Here is a 17,601-nt window from a genome sequence, read left to right as displayed (position 1 = left end):
ACAGATACCGCAAAAACAAACACGTTAACTGTTTTCCAAGATGTTCCAGTTTCATACAAATTTTATTTGCTCTTCTTAACTACCAAAAGCATACAAATACATGTATTTTGCCACATGTAAAAAAAAGAAAAAAAATAGTCAGATAAAAATAATCAACGAAGACCAGTGTTTAGTCTTTTCTAGATCAATACAAATACATTCTTAAGTGAAATACCTGAAGTGAAATCACCTTAAATTCTGAGTTGAGCAAGGAAACAGTCACTTCTCAAAACAGAACAAAAACTTTACATTTGCAAAGATCTTAAGTAGAGAGACTTTATGTTATTAGGTCTGAAAACTAGTTGACAGAAATAGGCCAGCATTATCTGTTTACCCACTCTGCACAAAGGGAAAAGGGAATTTCAGACCATAGACAACAAATTGACTTCATTTGTTTTGGGAAACAGAGTAAAACTCAAATGATGGGATTATGAAAACACCCCCACAATTTCCATGCATTCATCTCCCTGATTAGAGGCACAGGATTTCGTTCACATGACAGTTCAGATTGGGCAAATACCCTCCAAATACTACATACACAACTTAAATAAGCCTCTCACTCACACACTCCTTCTCTCGCTCACATACACACACACACTCTCTTTCTCTTTGTCTCTATCACTCTCTCTCTCTCTCTCTCTCTCTCTCTCACACCCACACACACACAGAGGTTAAATTGCCTGTGTTGATCTAACTTCCTGTTATCTTAAATATTTTGAGTAGGGGACAAACCCCAAGTCTTCCAGGCAAATGTGAACCAAAGAAGCACCATAAATCATTATTTAATGGCACAATATTCTGTATTTTTGGGGTTAAAATATAGATGGTAGATGTATCGTCTTTCACACTCATGGTAGCACACACACACAGACACTGCAGTGGTGACATATGCACATCTGTCCAAATGTCTGTACATCCGTCCAAACGTACAAAGTCGATCCCATCTTGGACTCTCTCAAGTCCTGGGCACATTTCTGGAATACGTCAGCCGTTTGAAAGAAGTAAATAAACACACACACACAGCAAAATGTAAGAGCTGTAGAGATTTTCGTGATCATTTCAGTCCAGAGGAGCTTGTTGACCAACACACGGGGTTGCTGGCTGGGTGGAGTGGTTAGTGCAGCTTCTCCAGTTTGGCTTGGAGAGATTTGAAATTGCCAATGATGTGCTGAAGGGCCGAGTTCGGGCTCAGAGACTGCAGCTCCACAAGGTAGCCACAGATGTTGTCCAGACACACGTTGGTAAACCTCCGCCTGGGACAGAGAGAGAGACAAACAGATAGAAAGTCAAAACAGAAAAGGAGAAGCCACTGTCTGTGTGTGTGTGTGTGTGTGTGTGTGTTGGGTGAGTGGACAGATAGATGGTCAAACGCAAAGCAGAAAAAAGAAAAAACAGTGTGTGTGTGTGTGTGTGTGTGTGTGTGTGTGTGTGTGTGTGTGTGTGTGTAGGGGCTCTGGTAATGACTGGGTTACCTGTCGTAGGTGGGCACACGACTAGGGTCATCCACATATCCTGAGAGCAGCACATGAATACACTCCACCAGATGCAAAGGCTTCTTCAGACGCTGCCAGCATGGATCCTGAGGTCAAGGGGAAGAGAGAGAGATAAGAGAGAGAGAGAGAGAGAGAGAGAGAGAGAGAGAGAGAGAGAGAGAGAGAGAGAGAGAGAGAGAGAGAGAGTGTGTTTAGGAGGAAACTTTCTTTAGCTATGCTCAGATGCAGTGAAAGACACAACTTCAGCAAATCGTGATGTCTGGGGGTAAAGAGCCGTACTCTGGTTTTGAAGAGCTGGTCGTAGACTTCCAGCAGGCGAGGCAGCTGTACGCCGATCTCAAGCATGGTGTAGGTGACAAAGCCCACATCCCAGCCCAGCTCACACACTCGCTGCTCCAAAAACTTCACCAGGAACTCTGCATCAAACACACACACACAGACACACACACGTTATATAAATGTTAAGTATGTGAATGACAGCAATGTGAATGGTGACATGGTGGCACACATAACTCTTCACTGAGTCATAATAAACATAAGACTGTGTGATATAACTAGTGACACAAGAATTCCTGTTTATCAAATGCATCAGCATAGCAAGGCACTGACAGTTCACTGAGGTACTATTTCCTCTTAAGTGATGACGAGCCGTGCAGCCATTTGATCCCAAGGCGTGTGAGCAGCAGCTGGCCTGTCTCAGAGGCCTTGTGGAGGAGCAATTATGTAATCTCTCCTGAGCACGGTAGACTCTAGAGACCCTCCAATAGCACCACAGAGGGAACCATGGGGGGAAACAGACGGAATTATGTTAGTGTGTGTGTGTGTGTGTGTGTGTGTGTGTGTGTGTGTGTGTTTGTGTGTGTCAGAGAGACAGATCAAGAGAGAGAGAGTGTTTGTGAGTTGGACAGAGCTATGTTGGAGGATGGTAAAAAAGCTGGCGCTAGGAAGCTTCCTGTGTGTGTGGGTGCGAGTAGAAAGAGGGCACTGGATCATACCTAGTGGAAAATAGCGTGGCGTCCCGGCATACAGCTTCCCCAGCGACACCAGCTTCAGGCTGAGGGACCTCATGCGGTCAGCCGGACTCATGGACGAGCTGTCACCCAGCTCTGCAAGACAACAGCACAAACATTAGAAAACCTGCTCCGAGAAAACACACCTGCCATTTCACTTCTGCTCAATACAAGAGGACCTCATGAGTCTGGTGTCACTGCTTACACAGCTACTGGTAGCCATGAGGTACAGCATTAATGAGTTATCAAGAATGGGGTGAAGGTCTTGCAAGGGTCCAGCATAAGGGACATTGTCAGTCATGTGGCCTCTACTATGATACTGTATGTAAATGTTCCTGTAAAGTGAGGAAACCATCTAGTGCCAGAGACTAACCACAGCCAATCTCAGGGTGGACCTTCACAGGGTGTTAACCCTTTTCCAAAATAATAATTCCAAACCGATTATTTTTTCTCTACTACTTTTTTTGTGGTTTTGTAAAGTAAGTGTGTATTTAAGTCAGAATTTTGACATCTGAGCTTGGCATTCCTTGCACATTGCACACAGCTTTTTTTTGTGCAAATGTTACCAATACTATTGTGACAAAAGTTTCAGTCTTTCACCCACATTTTCATAGTTTTTCAGGATACGGAAAATGGTATTTCATAATTCTATATTTTCCAGACTTTCTGTTAGTAGTCTGCCTGTGCCTTCTTCACCGAGCGCTCACCTTTATCCATGATCTCTTGCCACAGCGAGTGCACCAGGATAGGGTCGGAGTGGCCAGCGCAGTGGATGATGGCCAGCTTGCACTCAGACAGTTGGAAGTGGTCAGCAAACTCCCCGTAAAGCTGTCCAGCAGAGAGGAGAAAAGGAGCATGATGCATTACATTAATATCACATAGACTTGACTTGACCCTCCTTAGCTGGCCAACAACCAAATGTCTATTCTTGAAATATGTATTTAATTTCATGTCACCATGTTGCATTTTATTTCACTGGAATTGCTATTCCTGGTAGAATTGCAAAATAAAATTTGCAAGGCCTAACCATGACACTGATGTACTCATAACACTGCTTCTCAACAGCGTCAAAGAGACGCATACAGATGCTTAGAAAATATTCTTCCAATGCTGTCAGTGTGGGAGAGTAGAAATCCCTATTGTTGTCAACAGTTTTGCTGTGGATCAGACTGGCTTTGGGTTCATTCAAGCTATGCAGTACAGTTTATTAATCAATCAGTCATGTGAATATTGAGAAACTGATGGCAGGTAGGTTGCTTGTTCGAAACAACAACCTGAAGCTACAAACACCAGGACTAACAAGACTCGGCATGCTTGTCAGTGGACAAACGCTTAGGACTGCAAGTCCCAGAATCCCTGGTGGTCTTCTGTCAAGTGGTTGCAACAAGTCTTAACTGATACAGTAACAATCCTGACTGATATTTGGTTAGTTTGTTGGCAAATGGCATAATGTGTTTTTTTGTTTGTTTTTGCTTAGCTTGATAAACTATACATTGAGATTTTTAATAGCAGTTTTAAGGGAAATGTGATTACATAATAGAACCTAGGTCTAGCACTGAGAGTAGAGATAGTGGTTTTACATCTTTTTATTTTTCAATCGATCACAGAAGGGTTCATTTACAAATTTGTGTTAAGAGTTTCAATGGATCTCATAAACAGTTTTTTTTATTATTTTTTTTATGAACAAGTGCTTGTTACCTTGGTGATGTCCATGAGCTCTGAATCCAGTTGGGCAATGGCGGCCTGTGCTGAAGGATGCTGGGAGTGCCGTCTGAGGAGCATCTCCTGGATCTGAACCTGGATACGAGCCACCTGGAATACGAGGGAATTCAATGTACAGAGGAATATGATATACTCCAAAAACTTAGAGTTCAGATGCAAAAGCCTCTAAATCCACTTTTTGTCAAAAATGAGATAATGATGGTGAGTGAATGCTCTTCACATATAGTGTAAGTTAATTCAATAGTTTAGCTTCAAAACTCACTAAATACCATTCTCTTCCTGGTCTGAAATATTGATTTGTAGGCGAAACCCTATAGGAGCCTGATACAAAATGCTCATTTAAAAGAAAAGTGGTCAGGCGGATTTAGAGGCTTTTGCATCTGACCCCTTCGTATCTAATTGGATCATTTCCACTTCTAAACTAAAAACTACAATGGTATTATCCAAATGCCTATGCTATTATTTCAGGCCCATAATATACACTGTTGATACATTTGTTGGCCCCTCACCTCCATCTTCTCCTCCAACTCGTGCAGGAACTCGCCGTCCGCTCCCTGGGAGGAGGTGCACGACGAGCTCTTGGCGGAGAGGATGGCCCTGGAGATGTACTCCAGCCTCTGCCTCAGAGAGATCTCCGTGCTGAACACACAAACACACACAAACATGAGCACCTCGGAGTGCTCCGAAATCACCAAAACAACTTCCACCTTTAATTAGTTTAGAAGTGTTAGATAGAGTACCGAAGCCATGACTGAGCGTTATCAAGGCAGCAATTTCACTGGATCTAAACAAACCAATCAAACCACAGAGGTGACCAAGGTGGTGGCTTTCTTAATCTATTCAAATATTTTTAGAATGTTTCTAAGACATCAGCATATATATCTTTTTTTACATTGTAGGAATCACATACTACAACACATATTCATACCAACAAGCCACACTTCGGTGATGTTTTGTTATGTTTGGAGGACACTTTGACGTTGCGCCACATTGTTTTATTTCCAGTTTCCGAAAGTGTCAGAGCTGTGTATGAAGGCCTTTTTTTTATAGAGTACAACAGAGAGCTAGCGAGTGTTATGGGTAAGAAATAGTTTAGAATAGCTTATATGTTTTGTCGTACCTGTGCATGTCTGCAAGTCGTGCTAGGACGTGCGACGCCTTGCCAAAGTTGCGGCTCTTCTCGTAATATCTCCACAGCAGGTCCATGTTGCGCACTTTGTTCTGGTCCTGCTTGATGATGTGCATTAGGTGATCTTCGAGGTACGGAGAGTTCACCTGACAACCAAGAAGGAGGCCTCAGAACACTGACAAACCCTCTTTTCAACTTCTGGTTTGAGAATACACACGTGTTGAGACAGTTGTGACGGCGCTAATTAATTAGCGACCCCTGAGTTTTACAGAGCAGAGGATGACTCCATCTGACACGGCTACCAAGACCCAGAGCCACACACTCACCTCCAGCAGTTTATCAGCGAGGTCGGCCAGAATGAGCCAGTTGTAGAGGGCGATGTGGAAGAGCTCATCCTGAGACCTCTGAGCCAGGCCAAGCATTTGCTCAAACTGCACACAGAAAGCAGACAACATCAGAAAGCCCTTTAAAAAGATACAACACTTCACAGCGCACATAGATTTTTTTCATTGACCCATTACCAACTTGGACAGCCTGGAAGAAAGCCCATCCTCAACAGAGCTTTTGCTTGGGATGCATTACATTTTGAAGAGATTGTGTTAGATCAGTTATTAGTTGATGTTTCTGGAGTTGTATGACACACATGTAGTATGTTACATTTGATTTATTAATGGTCTATATTTCTCTTTAGCCATTTCCAGACTTCTACAGGCCTCTACTCACGTGATTGGCTGCGTCTTCGTTGCTCAGCATGTTGGGGTCGGAGGTCATGACTGGAGGCCCGGGCTGTTTAGGGACGCTGGGGGACTGTGGTGCTGCTTTACTCTGGTTCACCAGATCCTGCATGGTGTCCGTCACACATTTGTAACACAGCAGCCTGGAGCAGAAGGCAGAAAATGAATTCATGCTGAACAGGCTGAAACAAACCTATGAACGAGTGAGTGAGTGAGTGAGTGTGTTCTATTAGGAGTGAGTGATTGAGTTCTATTGTGAGTTGAGTGTGAGAGTGTGGGGTGTGTCAGGATGACCAACCTCTCCTGGAAGGCCAGTTGTCCGGCCAGGTCCTCCTCTGGTTCACCGTGCCTGTAGAAGTGAGGTCCCAGCCGCTGGGGGTCCTTCTTCTCCGCTGCGGTCAGACACAGCTCCACCACACCCTCGTAGAAGCGCACTAAAGAAAGACGCAGAGAGACCCCAATTCAGAACATAGAAGTGGAGCCAGACCAACGGACAAAGCTCAGCCTCACATCAAGGGGAGTCCCATTATCTTGACAACATTATAACACACACTTAATTATATTGCACATACATACACACACACACACACACACACACACACACACACACACACACACACTTACCCTGGCGGTACTGGGAGCAGACCAGAGGCAGGTCTGCGTTGTGGCTGATGAGCTGGTAGAGGCGGAGGGACTCTTTGAGAGCGCGTTCACGCTCAACCTTATTCTGCAGCTGCCGGGAGCCCTGCAGCAACTCATTTGCCTGGGGGAGGAGGAAGAAACGGGTTCACATAACACATACATACACAAATAAATACCAAAACAAACAAATAAATAAACAAACAAACAAGCATACAACTATACCCACAAGCTTGAGCACACCCAGAGCATCAAACACATCACACAAACATGTCAACAGACTAACTCATAAACAAGCATAGCCACAAGCATGTATAGACCCAGCTTCGAACCCTGGGTCTCAAAGGTATGAAACCAGCGGCTTGACCGAGTCACCAAAGAGCGAGGCTCATTGGTAAAGCAGTCAAGAGTGCCGAGAGTAGTTTGGACACTCCCATCACACAAACACACACTCAAACACACACAGGTGTAAACCAATGTATGGTTCACACTTTGCCCAGGCGGCAGTGGTGGGGGCACCTTGGAGCAGACGCTGTCGTCGCTGCTGTACAGTAAGGGGCAGATGTCGCGGAGGTGGTTGCTGATGGGGTCCACGGAGGCGCTGTCCTTGATGTAGACGTTGATGAGGGCCGTGATGAGGGCACCGGTCAGCTCACGCCCACGAGTCACCACCTCCTTAAAGCTGATGCCCTTCATCTGCTCCTGGAAGTCCTGTGGACGATATATTAACAAAAGGTGAGAATGGACATGCACACACGCACACGCACACGCACACGCACACGCACACGCACACGCACACGCACACGCACACGCACACGCACACGCACACGCACACGCACACGCACACACACACACACACACACACACACACACACACACACACACACACACACACACACACGGGTGTTGAAGTGTTCACTGACCTTTGGTAGCTCGGCGATGATGAGGCTGAACTGGTGCTCACACAGCAGCTTCCACAGGGACAGCGTCTGGAAGCAGCGGTGCACCAGCTGCTGAATGCCCTGCAGGGACGCCTTCTCACAGGCCTGGGCCTCCGCTGCGCGACAGACAGACACACACACACACACACACACACAAACACACAATAAGAAATCTTAACAGTGCACTGACAGTTCAAAGGCACCCCAACTTCTCGAAGTTCCATGACACCTTCATATGGTTGTACTTCTTCGAACGAAGCATCTTTGTCACACTAATGACCACTTGGATAGGAGCGTACCTTTCACCTTGCCTGTGGCTTATGTGTGAGAAGTTTGAACCTTACTACTAGTCAGCCAGTTCACTACATGCACAAAGATAACAGGTGTGCGACTCTGCGTGTGTATGTGTGCAGGTGTGTGTGTGTGTATGTGTGCAGGTGTGTGTGTGTGTGTGTGTGTGTGTGTGTTGGAAGCAGACCGAAGGGACCTACTGTGATACTTCCTCTGGAGCTCCTGCTGGGCCTGATGTGACGACCCATCTGGACGCACTCCCATCAGCCTCTGCTGCAGGTTGGCTGGGGAACTGAAACTGCAGGCAAAGAACAGCCAATCAGAGACTTGTTCAGTCAAAGAGAACATCAAGGACAAGAGACAAGCACTTGAAGACCAACAGGCGTAACTGAAGCTTTCCGTTTGCAGAGTGAATGCTGCAACAATTAGCTTCCACCAGATGTGATAGAAACGCGTAGATTTTCCACAAAAAAAAACCCCTTCTAAACTTCTTAAACAATTTTGACGCTACAGTTCATCAATTACGTATCTGGTGTCGCCTGTCTGTAATAAATGTGGTGACTGGACGGGAGACGACAGGGAGAACAGTGGAGGAGACAGAGCCAAGCATAGCAGAGGAGATACAGGAGGAGAAGGGAAGAGAGGAAAGGAGAGTGGAGGAGAGGAGAGGAGAGTGGAGGAGAGGAGGGGGGAGGAGTGGAGGAGAGGAGAGTGGACGAGAGGGGAGGTGAGGGGAAGATAGGGGAAAAGAGGGGAGGGGAAAAGAGGAGAGGAGAAGAGATGGGAAGAGAGGAGGAGGCAGTGGAGGAGGCAGAGCTAAGCATTCAGTGGAGTAAAAGGCAGAGAAGAGGAGAGAAGAGGAGAGCGGAGGAGAGGACGTGTCCTACCTGGGCGTCCCCAGTGAGCTGGGGCTGAACTGAGAGTTCTTGTCCAGGAACTCCTTGAGTCCTCGCAGTTCCAGCAGCACAGCCTCCAGGTCAGCAGAGCTGGCTGAGCTCTCCATCTAGGCAAGGACACTCCATTAACACACAGACACTCTCATACGCAAACACTCACCCGCCCACTAGTTATTACTCCACACATACAGACACGTCTCCTATGCAAGAGTGTGCCGGCAAAAAAAATATCAACAGCACAACAAATACATATAGTGAAGACAGAACCACATTTTTGTTGCCAGAAGTACCATTTCTGGTTGAGAGCAAGCAACTCTGTGCGGTGATTTGCTGAAATGCAAGTGTCTGTAAAATGTTATATTCAAAATGAAGCTTACAATGCTAGCAGTTTGGGTTCCTTTAGTGATGGATGTCTCAACCGCCATACTGCCATCCCAAAGATTACTGAGAATAAACAAAGAAAGAAACAAGGTGATCAGAGGTCAAATACATTTAGTCTGTGGCTGATAGATCGATTGTTACATTGATTGATAGAAAGACACATCGATGAATAGACACAGATAGATAAAGTTGTCAGCTCACCCCAATATGCGGGTGAAGTAGATGGCGATGCCATTGTGTTTGCCAGAAAAGACAACCTCGGGCCCAGAGGTGGCAACAGAACCACTGCCCACACCCATGGGCATGGCAACGTTATACGGTGTTGACGCCATCACAGGAGGCACACCTATCCACACACATTATTGCACTTTATTGCACTGACCTGGAGCAAGAACACAACAGACTCTTGACACAGAATGAGATTAGTGGAACTACGAAGAAGGGGGATGAATAGGACAGGAAGAGAGGGAGACCACTGAAGCACGGTACATGAAAGGAAGGAGAAAGTAAAGGGGCGTTCACACCAGGAATGATACGAACTATAAAGATAACTGTAACTATGACAACTTGACAGTCATTAATGTGATGTGTGGAGTGTGGATTCATATAAGCTAGTGATACTTTTTTGCCGTTGTCATTATAGCTATCGTTCTTGGTGTGAACGGCCCATAAGGAGGACGGAACAGGGCATGAACTCTTCTGGGAGCTCGACACAGCACAGGCCTGTAGACAGGAATCACCTGGCAAATAACACTGACAAGTGAAGGTGTACAGGGACCGTAAAAGGAGAAAATGAAAAGAGAGAAAGTATGTAACAGAAAAAGAAAGAAAGACAAAGACAAGGGAGTGAGAGAGAGAGAGAGAGAGAGAGAGAGAGAGAGAGAGAGAGAGAGAGAGAGAGAGAGAGAGAGAGAGAGAGAGGAGGGGTCTGGAAGACTACCTGGGGCAGGGGTGGTTAAGAAGCTGGGGGCGGAGAACAAACTGCCCCCTGGGCCAGGAGATCCTATGAACACAACGGATGAGGGGGAGGTGAGTGAGTGAGTGAGAGGGAGGGAGATGAGATGAGAGGGCTCTACAGACACACAGAGGACACTACGGGTCGGGCGGTGGAGAGGGAAGGGGCGTACCTGGCAGAGGTGAGCCGAGCAGAGGGCCCATGTTACTGGGAGCAGCGAGAGTGGACGGGAATCGCATCTGAGCCTCACCTCCACACCTGTGTTGGAAATACACACCAAACAGAAGCCTTACAGCCATTGCTGTATTCAACAAAGTAGACATACAAATAAGAGCATAAGAGGAGTGTTGCCTTTATTGTTAACAAATTGTTCATTTTAATTCTAATGTTAATGTAATGTTTCTTAGACAAAAGCATCTGCTAAGAACTAAAACATAAACATGGACATAGTGATGAACGGACTTTGTCTCATCCAAATGGCATATACTAAAGCCATATGTTGAACAGAGCCCTTACATATGATCTCCTATGACATGTGATGGTGGACACGCAACAAAAGGCTAACAACCACACAAACATCACACTCTCTCTCACACACACACACACACACACACCTGAAAAAGGCACGTGTGGACCATATAGACACCTCTCTGTCACAGGCTGCGTTGGAACAGGCTAGGATCAGGGCTGTAGCACACGCTTGCTCCTCCTGAGGGAGAAAGAGATGGAGAAAGACCACGATGGATGAGTGAGAGACTGGTTTTCTGAACACTAACATTGAGGAAGACAGAGGTGTGGTGCGGGAGACAGGGAGAGGAGCTCTAGAGAAGAGGGGAAAGCTCAACATATATTACAATCACAACAATCACTTACCTTGTGCAGTTTGAAGAAGCGCTCAATCTCCTCACTTTCACCACCACCACTGCTCACCAGCAGGTGGCGCAGTTGGTCCACAGGTCGCAACTTGTGGAAGATGTGACTGCCCTGCAGACAGGGAGAAAGAGACACTTGGATGAATGGACGAAGACACATACAGACACAAAAAAACAGGTCATAACACCACACAATAGAGATTGAGAACGTGATGTAAAACACAACACATTTTGGGAATCGGTGGCCCAAAACTTAAGTTGTTTTACTGACGTGCGGGAACAACGAAGTGCAGTTGTCGAAATGCCGTTTACCTGGCTGCTGTGTTATAAAAATTCAATAGAGTAACATGAAGCTTATCTTTTATCGTTTTCCAGCGTGGAAAAATAATAGTACACGCCATGTTTCAGATGTGACAAAAAGGCGAGGAATGGCATGGATAGCAGCAGTAAGGAAGCGCAAGATTATGTTCTGTTTTTCACACAATTTTTTCACGCTTAGTTTTCATTATTATCATGCCAGATCATAGACCCAGAACACTAGTTTACATGGGCTGGCATCAGGCGAGCCAAACATACCCATAATTCTTTGTGTTTTGAAGACGTTGGTCACATGTCTTAGCGATCTCTATAAGGTCACACATGCACACACACACACACACACACACATTCCACAGGCAAAACAAACACAAACACAAACACATACACCAGCCTCTGGCTCTACACAGTCTAAATAAGCACACATATCCACCCCCACCCAGTGCATTGGTGGTGTGAGAGTGCGGAGGGCGTCTGTGTACCTTAGCGGAGAGGAGCACAAACTTGTTGGGGGGGATGTTGTGCTGCTGCACCACCACAGGCGAGTCGGTGAGGGACACCAGGTCTTTGTTCAGCATAGTGACCATCTTGGGCACGGGCTCCTCCTCTATGGCACACAGTGCCCACGAGTGCCCATCTACAGCAGACATCATCTGTAAGACAGAACAGAAATATACATTATTAAAAGGTTACTCCAAAGAGAAGCCTTCTGGATTCATACACTCAACACAGTTGAGCCCCATGGTCTGAATGAAGAATTATGTATGTCTGAGTTTGTCATCTTGATTTTTTTTTCATATATTTTTTATTTCACACTGACTAAAGTTGTACTTGATGCCCATTTTGCTTTCAATGAGTGCTTGCACTGGTTAATTGCTGGTTATACCCACCCCTCATTACTAACCAATATCTTGGAAGAGGAGGGGAGAGAGGTCTTTATTAACTGTGTAATGATACCAGTATCGTTTGACTCTGAGGAAGACGCAGTGCGTCGAAAGGTCAGTCTTTTGTGCACCACAATAAAAAAGTTATTAAGTAATCTGAGTGCTCCGGTCATCTCTGGGTTAGTCTATTTGAAGTAGCTCAGCCAGCGTTTCTGATCCTGTGGTCCTGGACTGTGAGCACTGACAAGGCTTGAGCGCAAGTGACACCCTTTCTACAAGAAATATACCACCTTCAGAATTATGCCCGAGTTCGACACATTACATGTTGCCACACTGAGCAAATAAACTCTTTTGAACAATTAATGAACTCATGATGGTGGCGTGCATGTCCAGCCTGCACTGCTTGAAACAAAAAGCTCACCTGGGTCTCCATAAGGGGCTTCTTGAAGGGGAAAGAGTCATGGTTGATGCACCACAGGATATCACTGTCCTCCGTCTCTGATGCAGCCATGAGGAGCACTCCTAACCAAAGAGCACAAAACCGGGTGTGACGGACACATTTCACAGCACAATTCACAGCACAAGGGGGAACTCTTGCTAAGGTTATCGGAGAGAGGTTGTAGAGGGTTTGGGCAGGGTAAGGTTATAAGATGTTTTTTTTTATTCCATACTAGGTTTATCTCCATCTTACAGAGACCATGAACAAAATGCAATAACCTCATAGAAGGAAGAGAGGCTTTGTATTAGCTTTAGCTACTAGCTAATTTTCATCTGCAGTCCATAGTTTGGTGAAGAGCAGTAAGATGCAATTGAAAGCCGCACACATACACATACACATACATACAGGTATAAATACACAAGGAAGCAAAGGCTCTTGTGAAATAGACGAGGAAGATGGAAGATGCGAAGTGTCGGTGACATTACCTTTCTTGTAGAGGGCCTTGTGGACCTTGGCGGGTTTCTGCAGGGTGGAGGAGGCGGAGAAGCCCGGCGGGAGACGCACGTGAACCAGCGCCAGCAGACTGGGCCGGGCCGACGCCTGCTTGGAGCTGGGCGGAGCGAAGGGGGTTGTGCTGAAGTACAGACGAACACCTGGGAAGAGGGACAGAAAGAAATCAACAGGTAGGCCACTGACACTCATTTCAAAGGAACCAACAGCATTTACAGGCATTTCACAGAGAATTTCTGCAATGAGTTCTTCTTTGTGGCATGATTTTACTGTACATATGCACTCATATCACCTATATGTTATTTTGCACCACACTCAATCACAGTATATTAAGAATGCTTCAAGAATGGATTGTAGATTATAAAATAATGTATAAAGGTAACAACTGCAAATTGCAACTTTAGAGGCCCTTACCAGCATGAGTGACAGCCAGCAGATGGCAGTCTGAGGATTCAGATCTTTCAATCACAGCAATCTGAACGATGGGCTTGAAAACAGAACGATCAATGGTCCTGGAGAGAGGCAAAAAGGCCAGTTCAGCAACACAGACATGAGACCAAAAAAGACAGATCACAGAGAGGCGGGCCAACAGAATTACATCCAGAATCATTTTCATTTAAGATAACTTCTGCTTTTGGAAAGGAGGAGGGGTTGTTTGAGCAGTAGACCAACCTGGCAATGTTTCCAGCAGCTGCCACAATTGCATTCTGGGACATGGCTCCCACCCGACTCATTCCCTGTCCGTCAGCTCCGAGGTCATAAACCTATAACGTGCACAAACACACAGGGTTTGTACCATTCACGGTTCTCTTGGAGCAGAAAATAATGGATCTGAACGGTCATCATACCTGTAGAACTCCCTTCTCTGAGCGTGTGTAAAGAGTATTGCGGGAGTCATCGATAGCGATCTGGACTACGGGATCTACAGAAACAACAGAGGACAAGATCAAACACAGCTTAACATGCTGCTCACTGCTCCAGACCATCTGAGCAGGATGATGTTCTGAGAGAGGAAGCGGCAGCGAGCCTCACCGTCCTCGGAGAAGGAGAACTGCAGCACGGAGGGCAGCAGGAAGGACAGGCTGCTCTTGGAGTGGTTGATCTTGCGGCAGCGCTGGCTGAACCAGCCGGCCTCCGCCTGGTAGGCCACCTCGTACAGGCAGCCGTCGCGGCCCGCCAGGAAGATGCGGCCCAGCTGGGTGGAGGTGATGGCCAGCAGGTAGGTGTTGTCCGTGGGGATGGAGTACAGGGGGTCGGGCAGCAGCTGCATGGCACCAGACAGGCTGTCGTTCAACGCTAGAGAGAGAAAAACAAATACTCTTAAACGCAGCAGAGAGAGAGAATTTATTAACCAAAAAAAAGCAGGTCCCAGGCACTCAGTCAGACGTAAAAAGAGAAGAAATGAATCAAAAAGCCTTTATTTGATATGGCTGAAGTCATTTTTTAAATTACACAAGCCAACATGTTTCAACCAACAGAGTGGTCTTCTTCAGGGCAAAGCTTTGTTTGTGTCATTCGATTTTCCCCCACCCCAAGAGCACCTATCACGGACTATATCTCTACCTGAGCGCCAGGCTGAACCTCTTGCAGAGATAATGTATTACTTCTATACGAAGTAGAGAGAAAAACATTCCGGGCATTGATCTGAATCTGCAGCACACGCTACCTTCGGCTAAGATGCTGTGGACACACCATGCAGTGAGTCTGATTACAGTTCTGAGAAAGAGGTGGCTGGTTGGTACGAATCAGCTTAGTCATATCACTCTTTCAGCTTCTCAGAGCCCCTGGGTTAATGACCCGCCTGGACACTCACCTGACTGGGCCTGGGGGAAGCTGAGGCCCAGGATCACCACGTCCACGGGAGTAGCCAGCACCAACAGGAAGTGGATGTGTGGCTGGAATATACCTGCAGACAAACAAGCGACAGGAATCAGGTTGTCTGCTCTTGCACAACAACACTTTAAACTACTGGAGGATACATTGGTACACCAACTAAGTATGAGCGGTAGAAAAGGTGTCTCACCAGCCTTTGGCTTAACCAGCCCTACAGATAGGATAGTTTCACTGAGGCCATCAAAGTAGGCCACGTCACCGCTAAGTAAACAAAGTGAAAAAGGAACAAATATTAAAACATTCAAGTATTATTATGTGCATATTATACACATACACACAACACATGCACTCTCATTAACAAATCATATTTACCCATCCTCATAGTTCCACATGAAGATGTCGTTGTCAATTGTGAGCCAAGCCCTATTGATCTCTGGGAACACGCCCATCATGCAGTTGCACTGCATATCTAAGGTTTCACAGTTAAAGCTAAAAGACAAAAACACTTCACAGATCTCAACAAATTATATATAACAATAAACAATATGCATATTGCTAAAAATAAGACACAGTTACTCCTGTACATTTAAGACACCTTAAGGTATAAAAGGAAGATAGCTGCCAGCACACTTGTCAACATTTCTATGTAAAAACACCACTCCAAGGTAAAAAGCAGCCAGTTCAAGTATTGTATCTGTGCTTCAAGCCATGACTATTTAATTCATCCATGATTAGTAAAGGATACGGCTAAACTGCTCCACGAGTTCCGGTGGAAGAGGCACCCTCCTGAAGGGACTCAGCTCTGGCAAACTGGGAACATTGACCAACCCTGGGCCCTGCAGAGGGTAGTCCATGTCCGACATCCCAGAGAGGGAGGCCATATCTTCCAAAAACATAACAGATCATATAATCAAAACTGAGATCAATATGTATGCCTTTGACATAGCAAGGCTCCCATATGCAACCAAGAACACATCTTCACAGTAACATGGACCTATTACTCATCACTTAACACTGTATCAGAAGCAAATCGAAAATTCCTTGACTTACTGTGTGCTGGTACATTAAGAAGCTCTGACAGGTCGGGGAAACAACGGTCCTCTTGCAGGTGCCTGTCAATTAGGCGGCCAGCACTCTCCAGGGCTTCCTGCAAAGCAGCAGCAGGGCTGCTGGGGCCCACCGTAGAAGGCATTTCTGGGAAACCACGACGCGCCTGTGATTGATTACAGTCTATGATAAGAAACATTACACACTGGACAGTACTGACATAGATTAGATGTGCCAGCGCACGCACGTTAACCGAGAGAGCCTCTAAAATACACATGAACGTAGCTAGCTGGTGCGTTTTTGAAGCCTATGAGTTTATTCGTTGCTAGCCTGGCCTGTCCTATGACAGCAATGTTTACATTTAAATTTCCACGTCAAACGGTAAATATCAGTACGTTACTACACAGTTGCAAGACATAAACAAAGCAGACACTTCAGTTGTTTACACAATAACCTACCGAGGTAACCTTAGTCCTGTTAGGGAGAATAGTCACAATTAATAAGCTAGCTAAGCTATGCTAGTTGCCCTGCTCCTAGCTCTGCATGTATAAACATGCCATGAAAACTGAGTCACTAAATTGTGAAAGACGTTAAAAACTCTATCACTTCATTGCGGTTTCATGACCTTTCAGAGCACTGACGAGTTATGTCGTTGAAAGAAATTTAGCAAAAACGCCGGTGTTCCTTGCTACCCATGCTAGCTAGCTTGCGTGACCGGCTAGCTCATGTTGTTTGGCCAGTAACTTTTACCGACAAAACGCGGGCTCCTCTATCTGCAAGTGTGATTAATGTTATATATACGACAACATCCGGGAATGTTGTCTTACCTTGTTCAATGTCAGCTTACCCAAATAAAATATTCCCAATACAGTCGGTGTGTACAACAAAATATGAAGTTTCTCCGGTTTTAATTCCTGATATATCCCGCCAGCAACCACATGCCGCTAAGCTTTGTGGGCACTTCCGGCGCGTCCAGACGACGTAAGGTAATCAACAACAACACATTTCTTTGTGTTAAAAGAAAACTAAATGGCAATGTTCTTTTTCGGGTTGCAAAACAAACACGTAAGTGATTGCAATATATATCTACCAAAAAAGTTGAATAATACATTTGAATACATAGACCACACTAGGGCAGCAATCTTTTTTTTTTTAAATATAAGACTACAAATGTTTTTTCTTGCCACGAGGTGGCGGCATAGTGTTAGAAATGAATGGACTCTCGTACACGAAAAAAGGAACCCATACAGTCCCTGCCAGAACAATTTGACAGGGAAACCAAATTCAGGTAAATAAATTTAACTCTTTGTTTTTCAGACTGGAAATAAGGTAGTCTTTAACATGTTTGGGCCGTTATGATATGCCTACTGCTGCAGTTCTTCTGTACCTGTTGAGTTAGTATAAGGAGCCTATTTCACCTCACCTGGGGATGCGGGAAGTAGGTTACCTATGTCTTGCACACAAACATAAA

The 17,601-nt window shown here is 45.6% G+C and overlaps 1 protein-coding gene across 3 annotated transcripts; it reads right to left on the bottom strand.

The window, feature by feature from the left end:
- Window positions 1-29: 29 nt before the first annotated feature.
- nup155 (nucleoporin 155) lies at window positions 30-17,101 on the bottom strand. 3 transcript variants are annotated; one of them, XM_062528476.1, is made up of 36 exons: window positions 16,756-16,863; window positions 16,589-16,604; window positions 16,134-16,296; window positions 15,829-15,966; window positions 15,456-15,552; window positions 15,274-15,344; window positions 15,064-15,156; window positions 14,283-14,546; window positions 14,099-14,172; window positions 13,923-14,014; window positions 13,665-13,762; window positions 13,226-13,393; window positions 12,723-12,823; window positions 11,900-12,070; window positions 11,104-11,214; window positions 10,845-10,939; window positions 10,403-10,488; window positions 10,216-10,278; window positions 9,477-9,621; window positions 9,272-9,338; window positions 8,886-9,001; window positions 8,199-8,296; window positions 7,690-7,823; window positions 7,286-7,477; window positions 6,752-6,890; window positions 6,426-6,561; window positions 6,117-6,270; window positions 5,720-5,824; window positions 5,385-5,539; window positions 4,774-4,903; window positions 4,241-4,354; window positions 3,250-3,370; window positions 2,528-2,638; window positions 1,812-1,948; window positions 1,512-1,618; window positions 30-1,292 (listed from the first exon to the last, which is right to left on the bottom strand). In XM_062528476.1, the coding sequence occupies exons 3-36, from the start codon at window positions 16,273-16,275 to the stop codon at window positions 1,154-1,156; spliced, it is 4,164 nt and encodes a 1,387-aa protein (XP_062384460.1). In that variant the 5' UTR covers window positions 16,276-16,296; window positions 16,589-16,604; window positions 16,756-16,863; the 3' UTR covers window positions 30-1,153. The 3 variants fall into 3 exon arrangements, with proteins under 3 accessions (XP_062384460.1, XP_062384461.1, XP_062384462.1); XM_062528477.1 differs by lacking the exons at window positions 16,589-16,604; window positions 16,756-16,863 and adding an exon at window positions 16,978-17,101; XM_062528478.1 differs by lacking the exons at window positions 16,589-16,604; window positions 16,756-16,863 and adding an exon at window positions 16,978-17,084 and having other exon boundaries at window positions 16,134-16,313.
- Between the last annotated feature and the right edge of the window lie 500 nt (window positions 17,102-17,601).

This window comes from Sardina pilchardus, chromosome 23 (assembly GCF_963854185.1).
Source record: "Sardina pilchardus chromosome 23, fSarPil1.1, whole genome shotgun sequence".
Classification (NCBI taxonomy): domain Eukaryota; kingdom Metazoa; phylum Chordata; class Actinopteri; order Clupeiformes; family Clupeidae; genus Sardina; species Sardina pilchardus.
The sequence above is the reverse complement of the archived record's forward strand: the minus strand, read 5'-3'. Positions and strand labels throughout refer to the sequence as shown.